General features: G+C 43.4%; 1 protein-coding gene across 1 annotated transcript; it reads left to right on the top strand.

The window, feature by feature from the left end:
• The first annotated feature begins 1,542 nt into the window (after positions 1-1,542).
• Positions 1,543-20,090, top strand: LOC147421900 (uncharacterized). The gene is made up of 7 exons (XM_086502507.1): positions 1,543-1,774; positions 1,848-1,896; positions 18,953-19,012; positions 19,096-19,303; positions 19,374-19,511; positions 19,578-19,642; positions 19,715-20,090. Exons 1-7 carry the CDS (start codon positions 1,543-1,545, stop codon positions 20,088-20,090), a joined length of 1,128 nt encoding a protein of 375 aa, XP_086358633.1.
• The last annotated feature ends 1,197 nt before the right edge of the window (positions 20,091-21,287 follow it).

Here is a 21,287-nt window from a genome sequence, read left to right on the forward strand (position 1 = left end):
CCTAAGCTATATAGGGGCAGTTGTTTGTGTGTCGGGTGTGTTCCCCATTCCCCCTGTCCGACGGTCGGGGGCATGAGAGAGAGGGAGAAAAATGAAATGAAATAAAGTGTTATATTAACGCCACCAGCGCTTATATGTTGCAGCGCCTGAGAGAGAAGGAAATGAACTGAAATGTTATATTAACCTTTTCAAAAGGCCTTAGTGAGGCCAATTTGGAATCTTCACATAATTACCAAATAGCCTTTGAAAACAATAGATGAGGGATATTTTGTATATGCTTTAGGGTTTTTTATTGCCTAGCAGATGACCGATGCTATGCCAGATGACCGATGCTATGCCACATACTGGGATGGAGGTTTGGTCTCATGTTTGGCCTCCTACCCTAGTCATTAGGGTTGATTCCTCTTATACCAAAAGACAGAGATTCCTCCTACCTATGCGAATGGAGGCCGATCACTATCATGGCTTTGGTGTATAAGATATTGGCTTGGATGATTAGTGAACATTTGAGACCTTTCTTGGTGGACCTCATTCATGCTTCTTAGACAGGTTTTGTGCAGGATAGATACATTATGGACAATACTTTACTTTCTATGAGGAAGTGGAGTAGTGGCTATCATGCTTCTCGACTTGGACAAGACATGTCGAGTGGTTTGGGGGGTTTTGGGAGGGCACTATGCAGAGGATGGGTTTCCTGTTACATGGGATTACAAGAGTTGTTGCTTCTATCATTTTGGTTCTAGTATTGTTACTATTAGAGGTTACATTGTGCGGCAATTTCTCATTCTGTCCGACAAGGATGCCCCTTGGCCCCTTATTTGTTTCTATTCTTTGCTGAGGCGTCTTGGTTCACACTTGCTCGGTCACTTGGATGATGGACCAGGTGGTCGGCATTCTAGTGGTCTAGAGGGATTGACCGGATGTGAAGCAGTGGTCCCAAGGGTGGTGAGTGGACCCTTGCCCATTTCAGCATCTTATATAATAGTGCCACATGCCTTCAAGGGGAACGCATAGGTAGATCCATCTAGAGTGATGCCCTGCATTCGCATTTGCTGAATACTTTCATATTCTTTTTGTAATTATAACGTTCTAATCAACATGGTTAGGTTTTTACACTTGTCTTCTAATGTTTGAAGGTGCTTTTGACTTAAGGATCCAGGTTATTGTTAAGTATGCCTAGAGGTTCATTTTTTTCTCATTAAATCATCATGATGAAAGACAAGTTGACAAAAATTTGAATATTTTTTGTGTAGTAAGGTAATGGCGGTAGAATCGGAAATCACCCCACACGTTGTCTGCCCAACCCAGTCCCAACTTTCAAACCCAAAAGAGACTACTCTTGATGTCTATGTTGAGAAGACCAAGACTAGGTACGTGGAGCTTGATGCAAAACTCTTGCAGACTTGGGCTGCTAAGCATGAGGCTCATCGAGATATAGAGCTCCCTTGGGTACCCTTGTGTTGGTTGGTGGGTCATGAAGCAGTCCGCAGCACTAGAGGGAATGTTGGGGAATTAGAAAATAAGTTTAAGCAAGTAGGATATATGTCAAGTCTTGGAAACTTTCTTGTTTTTGATTTTTCGCCCAATGGGGAGAGGATTTGCGTGTCAGAAGAGGAAGATAAACAGTTGGATGCGTCCTTTTGGGGTGCTATTAATCAAGAATTTGAGATGGAGTTATCCCTTTCTCAAAGTTGGACGCCTCTTAAAGGTCAAAAATTGGTGGTACTCAATGGGAACCATCATCGCAAAGCTTGGAGGTCACAAATCAACACTGGTAAGTCTTGTTTGTTTTCATAGATATTCATTGTACATCAATAAATATTGTAATATAAGTGAAAAAATTTTAGTTTGTCGTGATGATCCTTCAAAGTACGTGCGTGCTAAGTGCACCATGACGTTGTGAGCGGGATGGAAACACACAGAACGTCTCTATAACGACCCAACGCACACTCTTGGGATAATACACACACACACACACACACACACACACACTATGGGGCACCACTCGGCTTACACAATCCACCTGGCTGAGACAGGGAACACACCGATGGAGTGAGAGGAGAGAGACTACCCACTTACCCACTCCACACAGAGAGATACACACACACACACACCCAAAAAACTCAGCTCAAAAGAGGAGAATTTCTGGTGTTTAGATACAATTGAGCTTGGGCCAACACCAATGGGGCAAATAGCTCACACAATATGGGTAAAAGATACCAGATGCAATCACAAATTGGAGTAGAAGCTTCGCTCATAGGAGAAACTTACACAGCCAAAAAAGCAAAAAAACAGTGAGGAATTTGACAAAATGGACAGCGCCATCGCATTCGGAACAGCCCAAAACCCCAGTCTGCAATCTCAAAGTGCTCAAATCCGACCTCGGATAAGCAATTTACGACCAAAACAGGCTCCAAAATGAGCAAAAACACAGTTGCGGTTGTTCCTCCTCTTCTCTCCACGTTTTTTCTGGTCTTCTCTCAGTTTTTTCAGTTTCCACACTTAGCTTTATTATTTGGGCACCCTTGGCCTTTTAGATGACCTCAAACGGACCCCGAACAATGCATAGTTGTCACCCTGCTGCATCCATACGCACACCTGGAACTCGGCTTTTTTCAATAATGCATCCCACCACCATGTGAAGTGGACCCAAAATATGGTCCTCGTGATGACCTTTCTGCATAATTATCACAAGAAAACACTCACGTTGTGTCCATACTCATCCACGTGTAAGTATTGACCCCATTCGACCTCCTCACGCCACTAGATGCCATCTGACGCACCTGCTTACCTCCTATCGTCGAACCGCGGATAGCTTCCTCGAGAAGTTTTATGTGCTATCAACTCCACATTATTGTATAAAAAACACACTGGTACTGGTAAAGATGAAAATCGATGCACTATGTACACAATGTCCTACTTGTAGACATGTGGGCCCCACGTAACCACCTCGCTCTGGAAAATGGGCAATCCTTTATTTGATGCACCATGCATGTGTATGTACATATGCAAAATCCCTTGCTCCAAAAAACTCCTGACATAATTTTCCCATCCCCTAGCCTGCTAGATCATTCATGATCAGCAGCAGCAAAAAGAGATATGAGACTCTCTGCGTCACAAGTCTCCTCATCCCTCATAGACATCACTTGTTCTTCAGAAAGCTCATCTTGCTCCACCATCATCAATCTAGCATGATACAATTTAAGACGCAAACCATTTAACCTTGAATTATGTAGGATTCCATCCTTGTTAGCCAACTGATATGTACCATTTGGAAAACACTCGACCACCGTAAAAGGGCCTTCCCACTTAATTTGAAACTTCTTTTGGAAGGTGTTGTCCAGCTTACTATTGTAGCGCAAAACCAAGTCATGCTTCTTGATACCCTTACTTTTGACCTTCTCATTTATCTTTGCCAAAGCCTTATCCTGCATCTGCCCATAATGTTCCAATGCACTCATCCGATCCAGTTGAACCTCTTGTAATTGTAAGAGCCTCTCTTTCAAATGCATCACTAGGCGGCCCAATCAGCTTCTCCAGCATCTTGACCGCAGGAAACTCTACTTCCACAAGCAATAGTGCTTCCTTTCCATATACCAAATGAAATGGAGTAAATCTTGTACCTGTCTTCACCGAAGTACGGTGTCAGTAGTTTTTTGGAGCAAGGGATTGCGCATATGTACATATACATGCATGGTGCCTCAAATAAAGGATTGCCCATTTTCCTTAGCCAGGTGGTTATGTGGGGCCCACATGTGTACAAGTAGGACAGTGTGTACATAGTGCAGCGATTTTCACTATTATCAATGCTAGTGTGTTTTTTCTACAATAAGGAGGAGTTGGTAGCGCGTAAAACTTCTCGAGGAAGCTATCCGCGGGCCGACGACGTGAGGTCAGCAGGTGCGTCAAATGGCATCTAGTGGCGTCAGGAGGGCGAACGAGGTCAATATTTGCACGCGGATGAGGACGGACACAACGTGGGTGTTTTCTTGTGAGAGTTATGCAGAAAGGTCATCATTAGGACCACTTTTTGGGGCCACTTCACGTGGTGGCGAGATGCATTATTGGAAAAAAGCTGAGTGCCAGGTGTGCAAATGATGCAAAAAGGTGACAACTATGCACTACGAGGTCAGTTTTTGGCCTGTTCGGGGTCCGTTTGAGGTCATCTAAAAGGCCAAGGGTGCCCAACTAATAAAGCTAAGTGTGGGAACTAGAAAAACGAGAGAGAAGACCAGAAAAACGTGGAGAAGAGAGGAGGAACAGCCGCAGGTGTGTTTTTGGTGTTTTTGGAGCTTGTTTTGGCCGTAAACTGCTCATCCGAGGTCGGATTTGAGCACTTTGACATTGTAGACTGGGGTTTTGGGCCGTTCCGGACGCGATGGCACTGTCCATTTTGCCAAATTCCTCACTCTTTTTCTGCTTTTTTTCTGTGTAATGTTCTCCGGTGAGTGAAGCTTCTTCTCCAATTTGTGATTGTATCTGGTATCTTTTACCCATATTGTGTGAGCTGTTTGCCCCATTGGTGTTGGCCCAAGCTCATTTGTATCTAAACATCAGAAATTCTCCTCTTTTGAGCTGAGTTTTTTGGGTGTGTGTGTGTGTGTGTGTATGTGTGTGTGTGTGTGGAGTGGACAAGTGGATAGTCTCTCTCCTCTCACTCCAGAGGTGTGTTCCCTGTCTCGGCCAGGTGTGTTGTCTAAGCCGAGTGGTGCCCCATAGTGTGTGTGTGTGTATCTTCCCAAGAGTGTGTGTCGGGTCGTTATAGAGGCCTTCTGTGTGTTTCCATCCCGCTCACATTCTTTTGGCGCCCCCACGGAGGATCTTCTTCGAGTACCTTCTGCTTCGAGCTTCGAGCTTCGAGCTTCGGGATTACAGGTTGCAGGTTGCAGATTACAGGTTACGGGTTATAGGTTACAGGGACAGGTACAGGTACAGGTGATTCACACAGGTACAGGTAGCTGGAGTACAGTGATATACTAGCAGTGATGTCACTTGCAGTTGTTGTGGGTATGCATCACTTGGCGCCTATTTGAGCGCATTGTCTGCTGGATTGTACGTTACTTGTGGAAACTGCCATTGTACGCATTTGTGGAGCCATACTTGGTTGTATTTGGCAGTCCCAACCATTTCTGAGACTTGGTCTGGAAGATAGTCATTTCTGAGACTTGACTATATGCGATTTGCATTAGCCTTCGTGTGAGGGTCGATAGCGTGAGGTTTTTATTGAGCTGGGGGATTCTCAAATGTGGAGATCCTTTCGGTGATACAGGTAGCTGGAGCACCCTTTTTGTGACCTCGCCATAGGCTATGTACTAGTGAGTCCTACTTGATGCTCGGGTTCTATTGTTGACAGTTTATGCATACATAGACAGTCTATATTTTGGGTTCCTACTGCTCTACTTCTGGGGAAACTCTGTCGAAATTTTCCGAAGTTATGATGGCTGGTTTTTTGGTATTTTGAGCCATTTATGCTGTTATGCTATTGAAATTTTGGCAAAATCAGAGGTTGAGTCAGGTGTGCCTTCTTGGGAGCTTCATGGTTGGCTTTAATGGATGATCAAAATGGCCCTCAGTTCACTCCTTTTCATTTAACTCAAAGAATTCAGATTAATGTTCATGTGTCCAGAAGATCTTTTTCCAGCAGCGCATAGTCTTCATGTTCGGGCCAAGAAGATTAAGGGAGATCCTGGAATGTCCTTTGCCTGTTGTCACTCCGATGATTAACTATGAAAACTCATTTGATGTGCATGTGTTTGTCCTTATCTAAAGTTGAGATCCATTGAAGTTTCTGGGGATTGGGTAGTCAAAAGTTTTGGGTTCTTGCACGTGTGTTCAAAGGGGTTCTCAAAGCATCATAATTTGGGTAGCCATGGCTTTCTCTTATCTGGAGTTTCATGGAAGAAGTGACGAAGATGTGGAAGAATTTTTGGAAAAGATGGAGTTTGCCTGCATTAGCAACCAGATTCACGACCCTACGCAAATGTTACGCCTTCTCCAAATTTGTTTGAAGAGTGATGCACGAGTTTGGTCTAAAGCATTTAAAGAGGAGTTGCGTGTGGCTGATCCACCTGTAAGGTTGAGTTGGGACAATCTACGACATGGGTTGGAAGTGGAGTTTGTGAAGATAGAAGATCCTGACAAGGTGTGGCAAGAAGTACAGGCTTTGGTGCAAAAGGAAGGTGAGCCAGTAGATGCGTACATATGTAAGTTTTCATTGGCATGGGAGCGAATGTGCAAGGCTTTAGCACCACAGGTACCCCCGCTTGACATGATGAAGAAGGACAGGTTCTTGGCTGGTTTTTGGGAGACTATACGTTGGAGAGTGGAGCTAAAGAAGCCTAGGACATATGAGGATACACTAGAGGTAGCAAGGAACAAAGAGTGGAAGCTGAGGAAAATGAGTCAGTTAGGGGTGGAGTCTTTGCCAATGAGGTCTGAATTTCAGCCTATAGAGTCTTTACAAGGGCGCATGTCAGGGGTTCATCATGAACCAGTAGTTCCTGTTACTACTCAAGTTATGCCAGCAGTGGTCACTACAGCAGTGCAAGATGATGGGCTAAGGCAAGACATGAGGCAAATGGTAGATCTGATGAAGAATCTTAGCCTAAACATGCTAGGTCAAGTGGGCAATAATCGAGGTCGAGGGAGGTTTGCAAATCAGCAAGGAGGTGATGAAAGGCCTAGGAATGGTGTTGGACAAAGCAATGGTAGGTTTTGGAGGCAGACGCCCACATGTTATAATTGCGGAGAGTTGGGTCACATCAACCCGCAATGTGATAAGCCACCAAGGATGGGGGGAGACATGTATCCATTGCCAAGACAGGTGCTAACTAGGTCAAATGATTATGGCATTGAAATTAAGGGAGACGAAGGAACCAGTGGACTGACCCACGAGGAAAAGGGAAAGACAAAAGTGCTAAGTGTAGTCACCTTGGAGAAGGCATCAAAGCTAGAGGATACATTAGTGATGCCTATTGGGAAGAGGACCACAGAGGAAAAGGAAGGAAGAAGTTCCCCAGGTCCTAGTAAGAAGAAAGGAAAGAGCCATGAAGGCAAGGATGTCAAGGCCAAGAGGAAAAGGAGAGCTCGTCGAAAGTTTCATGTTTCAGATTTTCCACTAGGGGATGGGCAATTAAGCTATGACTTGAGGGAGGATCTGACGAGCAGGAAGGCAGATGTTACTTTTGGGCAGCTTATAGAGATGGTGTCTAAGCTAAAGCGACAGTGGAAGAGGATGGTTAACCCAATGGAGAAAGAGCCAGAGAGAGGTTCAGTAAAGGTGTTGGCAATGGATGAGCTACCAGACATTTGTCCAATAGTAGATGTGTGGCATAAAAGGAAAAATTTGGGACAAGGTTATGTGGATGGCGGAGCCCAAATATGCGTCATAACACACTCATGCGTTGAGAAGATGGGTCTCACAGTGGCTGGGGTGTCAGGTTTTCAGATCAGATTGGCAAACCATCAAAAAGTAAAATGCTTGGGTGTTGTAAAGAGCTTAGAAGTGGAGGCATATGAAGCAAAGGCAGTGGTTGATTTTCATGTGATGCCAGCAGGGTTGGGAGCATATCCTATTATACTGGGCAGACCATGGTTACGTGCAGTGGGAGCTGTTCAAGATTGGCGACATGGTACGATTAGCCTCTATGGAAAGACAGGTCCCAAGAAGCTTTATAATATGGACGCAAGGAAACGATTAGAGGAGCTTTATGAAGATGAGGATGAGTCTAGTGATGAAGCTTTATGAAGATGAGGATGAGTCTAGTGATGAAGACTCTTCCACGGTGACAGATGAGGACAGTGATAGCACTACCAGCAGTGATGAGGATGCTGATGTTGCATTTCTTTTGATGGATAAAGATATCCAGGAGTGTGGTTTAGTCGCATTTGCGAATGAAGTTGAAGATGAAAGTGAAGGGCCTTATGAAGTGATTGAAGGGCTGATGCAAAACAAGGTTGATTTGTCAAAGAAGCAGGAATTAATGACACAAATGATTAGTGGAGACCTCTCAGCTATGGAGAAGGATATATATTTGCACATGCTGGCTAGTTTTCGTGATTTGTTCATTACTTCATATGAAGAGATCAGAGGGTTCAAGGGTGAAGAGATGCATATAGAGCTGAAAGAAGGTGCTAAGCCAGTGCGGCAAAGGCTAAGAAGGATGGGTCAAGAGCAAATGGAAGCCTTGCGGGAAGAGGTGGACAAGTTATTGAAGGCAGGGACGTTCATAGTTCCAGTGGAGACCACAGAATGGGTGAGTCCAGTTGTAGTCAGTCCAAAGAAGGATGGGAAGTGGAGAATTTGTGTGGATTTTAAACCCTTAAACGCAGCCACTAAGAAGAACCCATATCCTCTTCCATTCATCGATCAGATCTTAGATTCAGTGGCAGGTTATGAGAGGTACAGTGTGTGTGATGGTTTTTCAGGCTATTTTCAATTGAAGATTTCTCTTAAAGACCGCACAAAGACAACTTTTATTACGCCATGGCGCTGCTACTGCTACACAGTGTTGCCGTTTGGGTTGTCAAATGGACCATCTTTCTATCAAGAAAGAGAAAATTGGGTGCTGGAACCATTCATTGGTAGTTGTGTTAAGGATTTTATGGACGACTACTGTGTCTATAGCAGTAGGGTTGAGCATCATGAGAAGTTGCAGATGGTATTGGCTCGATATGATGAATGTGGAGGATAACTAAATCCAAAGAAATGTCATCTAGCACAGCCAAGGGTGAAGTTATTGGGCCATATGGTGTCAGAAAATGGCATTGAGGCTGATCCAGACAAGGTTAAGTCTATTATTCTTCTTCCATCACCTATGAGTACGAAGCAATTGGCAACCTTTATACACAAAGTGAAGTACATGGCACGGTTTATTCCATTGTCTTCGCAGCTTCTTTATCCATTACAGCAAGTGGCAAAGCATGATCCATTGCAATGGGATGACAAGTGTGAAGAAGTGTTTCAAGAGGTGAAAGAGGTGTTAGGGGGTTTGTCAGCCATGCAAGCTCCTGATTGGGAGAAAGTTTTTTATGTAAATCCATCAGTAGGGGATGATGCCATTGGAGCTATGCTATTGCAAAAGGGGAAGGGCAGCCATTATATGAGGCCAGTGTATTGTGCAAGCCGAGTGAAGTTGGTAGCGGAGAGAAAGTTATCGGAAGTAGAGCTAGTGATGGCCAGTGTAATATTTGCTTGTCGACGATTCCATCATTACTTGCTACCACGGCCTTTTGTTTTCTTGACGAGTTATGCCTTTTTGCCACAGTTAATTAATGGTACTAAAATGTCAAATGTGGTGAAGAAATGGGTAATTGAGCTGCAAGAGTTTGAGTTCTCTTTTCTAGTGGAAGATAGTACAAGGGCTACCCTAGCTGATTTGTTGACCTACAAGGAGAATCCCCTTATTGTTAAGGAAGAGGTGGTGAGAAAGGTAGTTGAAGAAGTTCCACAGATCAGCAATGCACATGTGTTGTTCTTTGATGGTTCATACAGAAAGAGCCACGATGCAGCTTCAAGGGGTATAGCACTTTATGATCCAAAGGGGAAGCTAGTATGCAAGAGAGGGTTCAAATTGGATGCGCATAGTAACAATGAGGCTGAATATGCTACATTGGAAGCCGGATTACACATTTGTTTGAAGCATGGGGTTCGAAGGTTGAGCATAAAAGGTGATGCCTTGTTAGTGGTGAAGCAAGTGCTAGGTGTGTGGAAGAGCAAGAATACCTCATTGAAGGAAATGTGCTTCAGAATTAAAGGCCTGTTAAAAAAGTTCAAAGCATGGATCATCAGACACATTGAATGTGCTCTAAATGGAGAGGCACATGAAGCAGCTCAAGGCATGATTGGGGAGCTATTTGTGTTGAGGACCACTTTACCTCTTTATCATGGAGGTAGTGGACTATCTTTCTAGATGGGCAGAGGCTATAGCAGTAAAACAGATCACTGCAAAGGATGTGGCAAAATTTGTGTATGATGAAATATGTTGCAAGTTTGGGGTGCCATTAGAGCTACTTTCAGATAAGGGGCCAGGATTTAGAGCTAAACTGCTAGACTTCTTATGCACAAAGATGAAGATTAGGCACCAGCATACCACTCCTTATTACCCGCAGTGTAATGGCTTAAATGAAAGATTCAATGGTGAGTTGGTACAAATGCTTTCTAAAGTGACAGAGCACCAAGGAAAGAATTGGGATTTGGAATTGCCTAGTGCATTATGGGCTTACCGTACTTCGGTGAAGACAGGTACAGGGTTTACTCCATTTCATTTGGTGTATGGAAAGGAAGCACTATGGCCTGTGGAGGTAGAGTTGCCTGCGGTCAAGATGTTAGAGAAGTTACTTGGGCCGCCTAGTGATGCATTCAAAGAGAGGCTCTTGCAGTTACAAGAGGTCCAGTTGGATAGGATGAGCGCATTGGAGCATTATGGGCAGATGCAGGATAAGGCTTTGGCAAAGATAAATGAACAGGTCAAAAGTAAGGATATCAAGAAACATGACTTGGTTTTGCGCTACAACAGTAATCTGGACAACACCTTCCAAAAGAAGTTTCAAATTAAGTGGGAAGGCCCTTTCAAGGTAGTGGAGTGTTTTCCAAATGGCACATATCAGCTGGCTAACTTGGATGGTGTTCTACATAAGTCAAGGGTAAATGGATTGCGTCTTAAATTGTATCGTGCTAGATTGATGATGGTGGAGCAAGATGAGCTGTCTGTGGATCAAGCAATGTTGGTGAGAGATGAGGAGACCTGTGATGCGGCGAGTCTCATATCTCTCTTTGCTGCTGCTGATCATGAATGATCTAGCAGACTAGGGGATGGGCAAATTATGTCAGGAGTTTTTTGGAGCAAGGGATTGCGCATATGTACATATACATGCATGGTGCATCAAATAAAGGATTGCCCATTTTCCTTAGCCAGGTGGTTATGTGGGGCCCACATGTGTACAAGTAGGACAGTGTGTACATAGTGCAGCGATTTTCACTATTATCAATGCTAGTGTGTTTTTTCTACAATAAGGAGGAGTTGGTAGCACGTAAAACTCCTCGAGGAAGCTATCCGCGGGCCGACGACGTGAGGTGAGCAGGTGCGTCAGATGGCATCTAGTGGCGTCAGGAGGGCGAACGAGGTCAATATTTGCACGCGGATGAGGACGGACACAACGTGGGTGTTTTCTTGTGAGAGTTATGCAGAAAGGTCATCATTAGGACCACTTTTTGGGGCCACTTCACGTGGTGGCGAGATGCATTATTGGAAAAAAGCTGAGTGCCAGGTGTGCAAATGATGCAAAAAGGTGACAACTATGCACTGCGAGGTCAGTTTTTGGCCTGTTCGGGGTCCGTTTGAGGTCATCTAAAAGGCCAAGGGTGCCCAACTAATAAAGCTAAGTGTGGGAACTGAAAAAACGAGAGAGAAGACCAGAAAAAACGTGGAGAAGAGAGGAGGAACAACCGCAGGTGTGTTTTTGGTGTTTTTGGAGCTTGTTTTGGCCGTAAACTGCTCATCCGAGGTCGGATTTGAGCTCTTTGACATTGTAAACTGGGGTTTTGGGCCATTCCGGACGCGATGGCGCTGTCCATTTTGCCAAATTCCTCACTCTTTTTCTGCTGTTTTTCTGTGTAATCTTCTCCGGTGAGTGAAGCTTCTTCTCCAATTTGTGATTGTATCTGGTATCTTTTACCCATATTGTGTGAGCTGTTTGCCCCATTGGTGTTTGCCCAAGCTCATTTGTATCTAAACATCAGAAATTCTCCTCTTTTGAGCTGAGTTTTTTGGGTGTGTGTGTGTGTGTGTGTGTGTGTGTGTGTGGAGTGGACAAGTGGATAGTCTCTCTCCTCTCACTCTAGAGGTGTGTTCCCTGTCTCGGCCAGGTGTGTTGTCTAAGCCGAGTGGTGCCCCATAGTGTGTGTGTGTATCTTCCCAAGAGTGTGTCTCGGGTCGTTATAGAGGCCTTCTGTGTGTTTCCATCCCGCTCACAACGGTAAGCCCATAATGCACTAGGCAATTCCGAATCCCAATTCTTTCCTTGGTGCTCTGTCACTTTCGAAAGGATTTGTACCAACTCACCATTGAATCTTTCATTTAAGCCATTATACTACGGATAATAAGGAGTGGTATGTTGGTGCCTAATCTTCATCTTTGCGCATAAAATATCTAGCAGTTTAGCTCTAAATCCTGGCCCCTTATCGGAAAAGTATCTCTAGTGGCACCCCAAACTTGCAACATATTTCATCGTACACAAATTTTGCCACATCCTTTGCAGTGATCTGTTTTACTGCTATAGCCTCTGCCCATCTAGAGAGATAGTCGACTGCAGTCAAAATATAGCTTTTGCCCCTGCTTAAGATAGGTAACGGGCCTATTGCATCAATCCCCCACTTTTCAAACACATCAAATGCCATAATGGTATTTCGTAGCTCTGGCTTCAACACTCTCTTCCCAAACGCTTGACACCTATTGCAAGACCTACACCAATGGTGAACATCCTTGTGCAGACTAGGCCATACATACCCCTCTTGCAAGATCTTATGCAAGGTGATCTTTAGAGCAAAATTTCCACCACATGCACCTTCATGTTTCTCTTTCAACACTCTATAAAGATCCTCCTGCCAAGGTACACGTCTCAACACGAGATCAGCCCCTTTCATGTAGAGGACATCACCAATCAATTTGTACATGTATGCTCTACGCACAAAACCATACTTCTTAGACTTCTGAATGTCTTTTGGAATGATTCCTGTTAGCAAAAACTCCTCTTCTTGAGCCAAAATTTCCTGGCCATGATAAAGAGGTAAATTGGTTCTCAACACAAATAGCTCCCCAATCATGCTTTGAGCTGCTTCATGTGCCTCTCCATTTAAAGATCGTTCAATGTGTCTAATGCTCCATGCTTCAAACTTTTTTAACAGGTCTTTAATTCTGAAGCACATTTCCTTCAATGAGGTGTTCTTGCTCTTCCACACACCCAGCACTTGCTTCACCACTAACAAGGCATCACCTTTTATGCTCAACCTTCTAATACCATGTTTCAAAAAAATGTGTAATCCGGCTTCCAAAGTAGCATGTTCAGCCTCATTGTTACTATGCACATCCAATTTGAACCCTCTCTTGCATACTAGCTTCCCCTCTGGATCATAAAGTGCTATAGCCCCTGAAGTTGCATCATGGCTTTTTCTGTATGAGCCATCAAAGAACAAAACATGTGCATTGCTGATCTATGGCACTTCTTCAACTACCTTTCGCACCACCTCTTCCTTAACAAGGAGGGGATTCTCCTTGGAAGTCAACAAATCAGCTAGGGTAGCTCTTGTACGGTCTTCCACTAAAAAAGAGAACTCAAACTCTTGCAGCTCAATTACCCATTTCTTGACCACATTTGACATGTTAGTGCCATTAATTAACTGAGGCAAAAAGGCATAACTTGTCACGAAAACAAAAGGTCGTGGTAGCAAGTAATGACAAAATTGTCGACAAGAAAATATTACACTGGCCATCACTAGCTCTACTTTCGAAAATTTTCTCTCTGCTACTAACTTCACTCTGCTTGCACAATATACTGGCCTCATATTATGGCTGTCCTTCCCCTTTTGCAATAGCATGGCTCCAATGGAATCATCCCCTACTGATGGATTTACATAAAACGCTTTCTCCCAATCAGGAGCCTGCATGGATGACAACCCCCCTAGCACCTCTTTCACCTCTTTAAACACTTCTTCACACTTGTCATCCCATTGCAATGGATCGTGCTTTGCCACTTGTTGTAATGGTTAAAGAAGCTGAGAAGACAATGGAATAAACCGTGCCATGTACTTCACTTTGTGTATAAAGGTTGCCAATTGCTTCATACTCGTAGGTGATGGGAGAATAATAATAGACTTAACCTTATCTAGATCAGCCTCAATGACATTTTTTGACACCATATGGCCCAATAAATTCACCATTGGCTGTGCTAGATGACATTTCTTTGGATTTAGTTGTCCTCCACATTCATCATATCGAGCCAATACCATTTGCAACTTCTCATGGTGTTCAACCCTACTGCTGTAGACACAGAAGTGGTCCATAAAAGCTTTAACACAACTACCAATGATTGGTGCCAATACCCAATTTTCTCTCTCTTGATAAAAGGATGGTTCATTTTTCAACTCAAATGGCAATACCGTGTAGCAATAGCAGCCCCATGGCGTAATAAAAGCTGTCTTTGTGCGGTCTTTAAGAGCAATCTTCAATTGAAAATAGCCTCAAAAAACATCACACACACTGCACCTCTCATAACCTGTCATTGAATCCAAGATCTGATCGATAAATGGAAGAGGCTATGGGTTCTTCTTAGTGGCTGCATTTAAGGGCTTAAAATCTACACAAATCCTCCACTTTCCATCCTTCTTTGGACTGACGACTAGGACTCACCCATTCTGTGGTCTCCACAGGGACTATGAACCCTGCCTTCAATAACTTGTCCACCTCTTCTCGCAAGGCTTCCATTTGCTCTTGACCCATCCTTCTTAGCCTTTTCCGCACTGGCTTAGCACCTTCTTTCAGCTCTATATGCATCTCTTCGCCCTTGAACCCTCTGATCTGTTCATATGAAGTAATGAACAAATTAGGAAAACTATCCACCATGTGAAAATATATCTCCTTCTCCATAGTTTAGAGGTCTCCCCTGATCATTTGTGTCATCAATTCTTGCTTCTTTGACAATTCAATCTTGGTTTGCATCAGCCATTTAATCACCCTTCACTTTCATCTTCAACTTCATTCGCAAATGCAACTAAACCAGACTCCTGGATTTCTTTGTCCATCAAAAGAAATGCAACATCAGCATCCTCATCACTGCTGGTAGTACTATCAATGTCCTCATCAGACACTGTGGAATAGTCTTCATCACTAGACTCATCCTTATCCTCATAAAGCTCCTCCAATCGTTTCCTTGTGTCCATATTGTATAGCTTCTTGGCACCTGTCTTTCCATAGAGGCTAATCATACCACGTCTCCAATCTTGAATAGCTCCCACTACACGTAACCATGGTCTGCCCAGTATAATAGGATATGCTCCCAACCCTGCTGGCATCACATGAAAATCAACCACCACCTTTGCATCATACACCTCCACTTCTAAGCTCTTTACAACACCCAAACATTTTACTTTTTGATGGTTTGCCAATCTGATCCAAAAGCCTGACCCCCCAGTCACTGTAAGACCCATCTTCTCAACGCATGAGTGTGTTATGACACATATTTGGGCTCCACCATCCACATAACCTTGTCCAAGATTTTTGCCACACATCTACTATTGGACAAATGTATGGTAGCTCATCCATTGCCAACACCTTCATTGAACCTCTCTCTAGCTCTTTCTCCATTGGGTTAACCATCCTCTTCCACTCTCACTTTATCTTAGGCACCATCTCTATAAGCTGCCCAAAGGTGACATCGGTTTTTCTGCTCGTCAGATCCTCCTTCAAGTCATAGCTTAATTGCCCATCCCCTAGTGGAAAATCTGAAACATGAAACTTGCGACGAGCCCTACTTTTCCTCTTGGACTTGACATCCTCGCCTTCATGGCTCTTTCCTTTCTTCTTACTAGGACCTGGGGCACTTCTTCCTTCCTTTTCCTTTGTAGTCCTCTTCCCAATAGGCATCACTAATGTATCCTCTAGCTTTGATGCCTTCTCCAAGGTGACTACACTTATCACTTTTGTCTTTCCCTTTTCCTCCTGGGCAAATTCATTGGTTCCTTCATCTCCCTTAATTTCGATGCCCTAATCATTCGACCTAGCTAGCACCACCTGTCTTTGCAATGGATATATGTCTCCCCCCATCCTTGGTGGCTTATCACATTGCGGGCTGATGTGGCCCAACTCTCCACAATTATAACATGTGGGTGTCTGCCTCCAGAACCTACCATTGCTTTGTCCACACCATTCCTAGGTCTTTCTTCACCTCCTGGCTGATTTGAAAATCTCCCTCGACCTCGATTATTTCCCACTTGACCTAGCATGTTTAGGCTGATATTCTTCATTAAATCTACCACTTGCCTCATGTCTTGCCTTAGCCCATCATCTTGCACTGGTGTAGTGATCATTGCAGCCATAACCTAAGGAGTAACAGAAACCACTGATTAATGATGTGATGAACCCCTGGTATGCGACCTTGTAAAGAGTCCATAGGCTGAAATTTAGACCTCATGGGCAAAGACTCCACCCCTAACTGACTCATTTTCCTCAGCTTCCACTCTTTATTTCTTGCCACCTCTAGTGCATCTTCATATGTCCTAAGCTTCTTTAGCTCCACTCTCCAACGTATATTCTCTCAAAGACTAGCCAAAAACCTGTCCTTCTTCATCATGTCAGGCGGGGGTACTTGTGGTGATAAGGCCTTGCACATCCTCTCCCATGCCAATGAAAACTTACGTATGTATGCATCTACTGGCTCACCTTCCTTCTGCACCAAACCTTGTACTTATTGCCACACTTTGTCAGGATCTTCTATCTTCACAAACTCCACTTCCAATCCATGCCTTAGATTTTCCCAACTCAATCTTACGGGTGGATCAGCCACACACAACTCCTTTCAAATGCTTTGGACCAAACTCGTGCATCAATCTTCAAGAAAATTTGGGGAAGACATAACATCTGCACTGGGTCATGGATCTGGTTGCTAATGCATGCAACCTCCATCTTTTCCAAAAAGTCTTCCACATCTTCATCACTTCTTCCATGAAACTCTGGATAAGAGAAAGCCATGGCTACCCAAATTACGATGCTTTGAGAACCCCTTCAAACACACGTGCAAGAACCCAAAACTTTTCACTACCCAATCTCCAGAAACTTCAATGGAGCTCATCTTTAGATAAGAACAAACACATGCACATCAAATGAGTTTTCATAGTTAATCATTGGAGTTACAACAGGGAAAGGACATTCCAGGATCTCTCGTTATCTTCTTGGCCCGAACATAAAGACTATGCGCTGTTGAAAAAAAATCTTCCTGGACACATGAACATTTATCTGGATTCTCTGAGTTAAATGAAAAGGAGTGAATTGGGGGCCATTTTGATCATCCATCAAAGTCAACCATGAAGCTCCCAAGAAGGCACACCTGACTTATCCTCTGATTTTGCCAAAATTTCAGCAGCATAACAGCATAAATGGCTTAAAAGACCAAAAGACCAGCCATCATAACTTGGAAAAATTTTGACAGAGTTTTCCCAGAAGTAGAGCAGTGTGAACCCAAAATATAGACTGTATATGTATGCATAAACTGCCAACAATAGAACCCGAGCATCAATTAGGAATCACTAGTACATAGCCTATGGCGAGGTCACGAAAAGGGTGCTCCAGCTACTTGTATCACCGAAAGGCTCTCCACATTTGAGAATCCCCCAGCTCAATAAAACATCACGTTATCGACCCTCACACGAAGGCTTATGCAAATCTCGTATAGTCAAGTCTCAAAAATGACTATCTTCCAGACCAAGTCTCAAAAATGGTTGGGACTACCAAATAAAACCAAGTATGGCTCCACAAAGGCGTACAATGGCAGTTTCCACAAGTAACGTACAATACCAATAGAAAATACGCTCAAACAAGCGCCAAATGATGCATACCCACGGCAATTGCAAGTGACTCCTACTTGCCAATGTATCACTGTACTCCAGCTACCTGTACCTGTGTGAATCACCTGTACCTGTACCTGTCCCTGTAACCTGTAGTCTACACCCTGTAATCCCGAATCTTGAAGCTTGAAGCCCGAAGCCGAAGGTACTCGAAGAGGATCCTCAGTGGGGGCACCAAAAGAATGTGAGCGGGATGGAAACACATGGAACACCTCTATAACAACCCCACACACACTCTTGGGATAATACACACACACACACACACAGACTATGGGGCACCACTCGGCTTACACAATCCACCTGGCCGAGACAGGGAACACACCGATGGAGTGAGAGGAGAGAGACTACCCACTTACCCACTCCACACAGAGAGATACACATACACACACACACCCAAAAAAATCAGCTCAAAAGAGGAGAATTTTTGGTGTTTAGATACAATTGAGCTTGGGCCAACACCAATGGGGCAAATAGCTCACACAATATGGGTAAAAGATACCAAATGCAATCACAAATTGGAGCAGAAGCTTCGCTCATAGGAGAAACTTACAGAGCAAAAATAGCAAAAAAACAGTGAGGAATTTGGCAAAATGGACAGTACCATCGTGTCTAGAATGGACCAAAACCCCAGTCTACAATGTCAAAGTGCTCCAATTCGACCTCAAATGAGTAGTTTACGGCCAAAACAGGCTCCAAAATGAGCAAAAACACAGTTGCGACTGTTCCTCCTCTTCTCTCCACATTTTTGCTGGTCTTCTCTCAGTTTTTTCATTTCCCACACTTAGCTTTATTATTTGGGCACCCTTGGCCTTTTAGGTGACCTCAAACGGACCGCAAACAGGCCAAAAAGTGGCCTCGCAGTGCAGAGTTGTAACCCTGCTGCATCCATACGCACACCTGGCACTCGGCTTTTTCCAATAATGCATCCCACCACCATGTGAAGTGGACCCAAAATATGGTCCTCATGATGACCTTTCTACATAATTATCACAAGAAAACACTCACGTTGTGTCCGTACTCATCCACGTGCAAGTATTGACCCCATTCGACCTCCTGACGCCACTAGATGCCATCTGACGTACCTGCTTACCTCATGTCGCCGGCCCGTGGATAGCTTCCTCGAGAATTTTTATGCGCTACCAACTCCTCATTATTGTAGAAAAAACACACTGGTACTGGTAACGATGAAAATCGATGCACTGTGTACACACTGTCCTACCTGTACACATGTGGGCCCCACGTAACCACCTAGCTCTGGAAAATGGGAAATCCTTTATTTGATGCACCATGCATGTGTATGTACATATGAACAATCCATTGCTCCAAAAAACTCATGAGAACGTATTTCTCTCCCGACGAAGAGTATTCAATGCTATGGACTCTAGACTGGTTGAACAGGTAAAAGGTAACTCTTGCACTCATTATTCTTTCTCCTTTGTAAGAATCTCTTTTGATGTTCTTTTTGATTGACATTTCCATAGCTTGACACAAACTCATGTGAAGCGGTCACTTGCAAGTGACATTTTTCTCATTAAGAGGCTCGGTCTTGGAAACAAGCAAATCTGGAAGAAATTCTTTGACGAAGAGGCTCTACAAGAAATTGAAGTAGAAATACAAGAGGACAAAAAGGTGCATCCTTGGATTTGGTGGAAAATTCCCCTTGGTTTGCTCATGCAGTTGATGTACTTGGTAGGTTACACATGCTTTGTACTCATCTGTCTCTTGTAAAGCATCTACTTAAATTTTGTTTCACATATAGGGAGAATTTAAGGAACAACTATCAAAAAGACTCGCAGAATCCAGCCTCTCTTGTGAAGATCAAGGCTATAATGAAAAATACAAGAGCTCCATTGATGAGGTCGAGACTTATCTCAAGAACAAATACGGATGCAAATTGGTTGTAGTGGAAAATCCGGTACTAGGAGAGCAGTGGTTTAGCAAGCTATATGGTCTAGACTGGGAGAGTGAACACAATGTCACACTTGACAAGCTTCTCACAATTACGCAAACCCCATTTACAGGACAAAGGTAATCTAGAAGTGCCTTTGGGATGGTATGTTGAAGTCGTTAATCCTTTTATGTGCTTTGTATTGCTTGGAGAAAGGTTTGGGTACTAGATCGTATTCTAAGCAAAGACATTGGTAGGCAATGGGGTTTTGATGGAGGAGAAAAAGAATGGTGCAACTATATTATAGCATACTACTCCTATTGGGAGTCTGTTGTGGAGCAAGCAATGGACCTTATAAAGGAGGTCAAAGAAGTGCCCTTTGATATTTGTAGCAACTCCATACGAGAATTCTTTGATTCTTGCCAAAAAGAGCACCTTCCTCATTGTTTTAGGGAGATATCTAAATTGACTCCTGGAATGAAAGTACAAAAGATGCCTTATTTGGAAGCTACAACTCGAAGATTTTCATATAGGCAAGTATGCTTAGTTTCTTTGATACCTCATCGCATAGAAGATTCTCATGTGTAGATGGTTTGTAGATCTATTGAAATATACAGAGATAGTTGAGATTCCAACCACACTTCTTGATTGGAGGGATGCTGGTGCTCGCTATAAGTTGTTGTATCCCCATCATGGCTTGATGCTCGCAGGACCCTACCTAAAAGTGTGCAAGATATTCTATGGTTTCTTGAATATTCAGAGGGAAAGTACAAAAATAGCGAGAAGGAAATATATGCAAGTAAGAATCTTGACATTTCTTCTCTATTGGTTTGTCTGAGAATGACACTTTAATATCCTAGCTCATCTTTCTTTATGATAGGGCTTTTTTTGCAAAAGAGTAAAGAAGAACTTGAAAGAGAATGCCATTAGTGATGATGGCATGAACATTCCACATGCAAAGCTACCATCTAAAGGTGGTAAGGGTTAATATAGTTTGCTAAAGAGTCCATTTACACCAAAAAACAAGAAGATACAAAGTCATCAAGATGGTAAACAGGGAGAGAAGTACAACGAAAGTCAAAACCGTACAAAGGGAAGGTCCAAGAGTCATAAAAGGAAAAGAAGGACAATTGGAGATCTTTTTTTTTCGGCGACAAGTCAAGGGATTGAAGGGGAGGTTTCACATTAGACCAGTTTAGAGTGCCTCTACAATTGCAAGACGACCTAGTAAAAATGATGTTTTCAACAAATACAGGAAAGGAAAAACGATCCAAAAGAACAGAGAGAGAAAAGTCACTGATAGAAATACTTCTAGATCCCTAATTTCCTCAAAATATAAACCAAGTTTAGGCAATATAAGGAGAGAGGTCTCATCACACCTCAAAAATGGAGAATATGCATAGGTTTGGAAGACCTCCAACACAAGTCGATTTTGTACCCTCCACATGCAGAGGATGCGTATATGGGTGATGTTTTAAGATGCATATGCGATTCCTCTTCTTCCACTGATGGGTTAAAGAACAATTGTGAAGTATGTTGTGATCGTTGCTCTGTATGCGAGAAAAAAAGAAAACACATGGCTCAATTTGAGTACTTGCCAATTATAGAGCAGCTTCAAACACTTTCTCAGAGTGACACTTTTTGCCCTGATCTTCTTTCAATGTGGTGTGCAAGAGGTGATTGGCTCCTATCGAAAGATCCGAATAGGAGCGTCAAAGATTTTTGGGATGGTGACAAAATCCAAATGTAGAAGGATTTTTGGAACCCTGCAAAGGAGTGGGATCT

Source organism: Adiantum capillus-veneris, chromosome 27, assembly GCF_014529385.1.
Source record: "Adiantum capillus-veneris isolate H3 chromosome 27, ASM1452938v2, whole genome shotgun sequence".
NCBI classification, from domain to species: Eukaryota; Viridiplantae; Streptophyta; class Polypodiopsida; order Polypodiales; family Pteridaceae; genus Adiantum; species Adiantum capillus-veneris.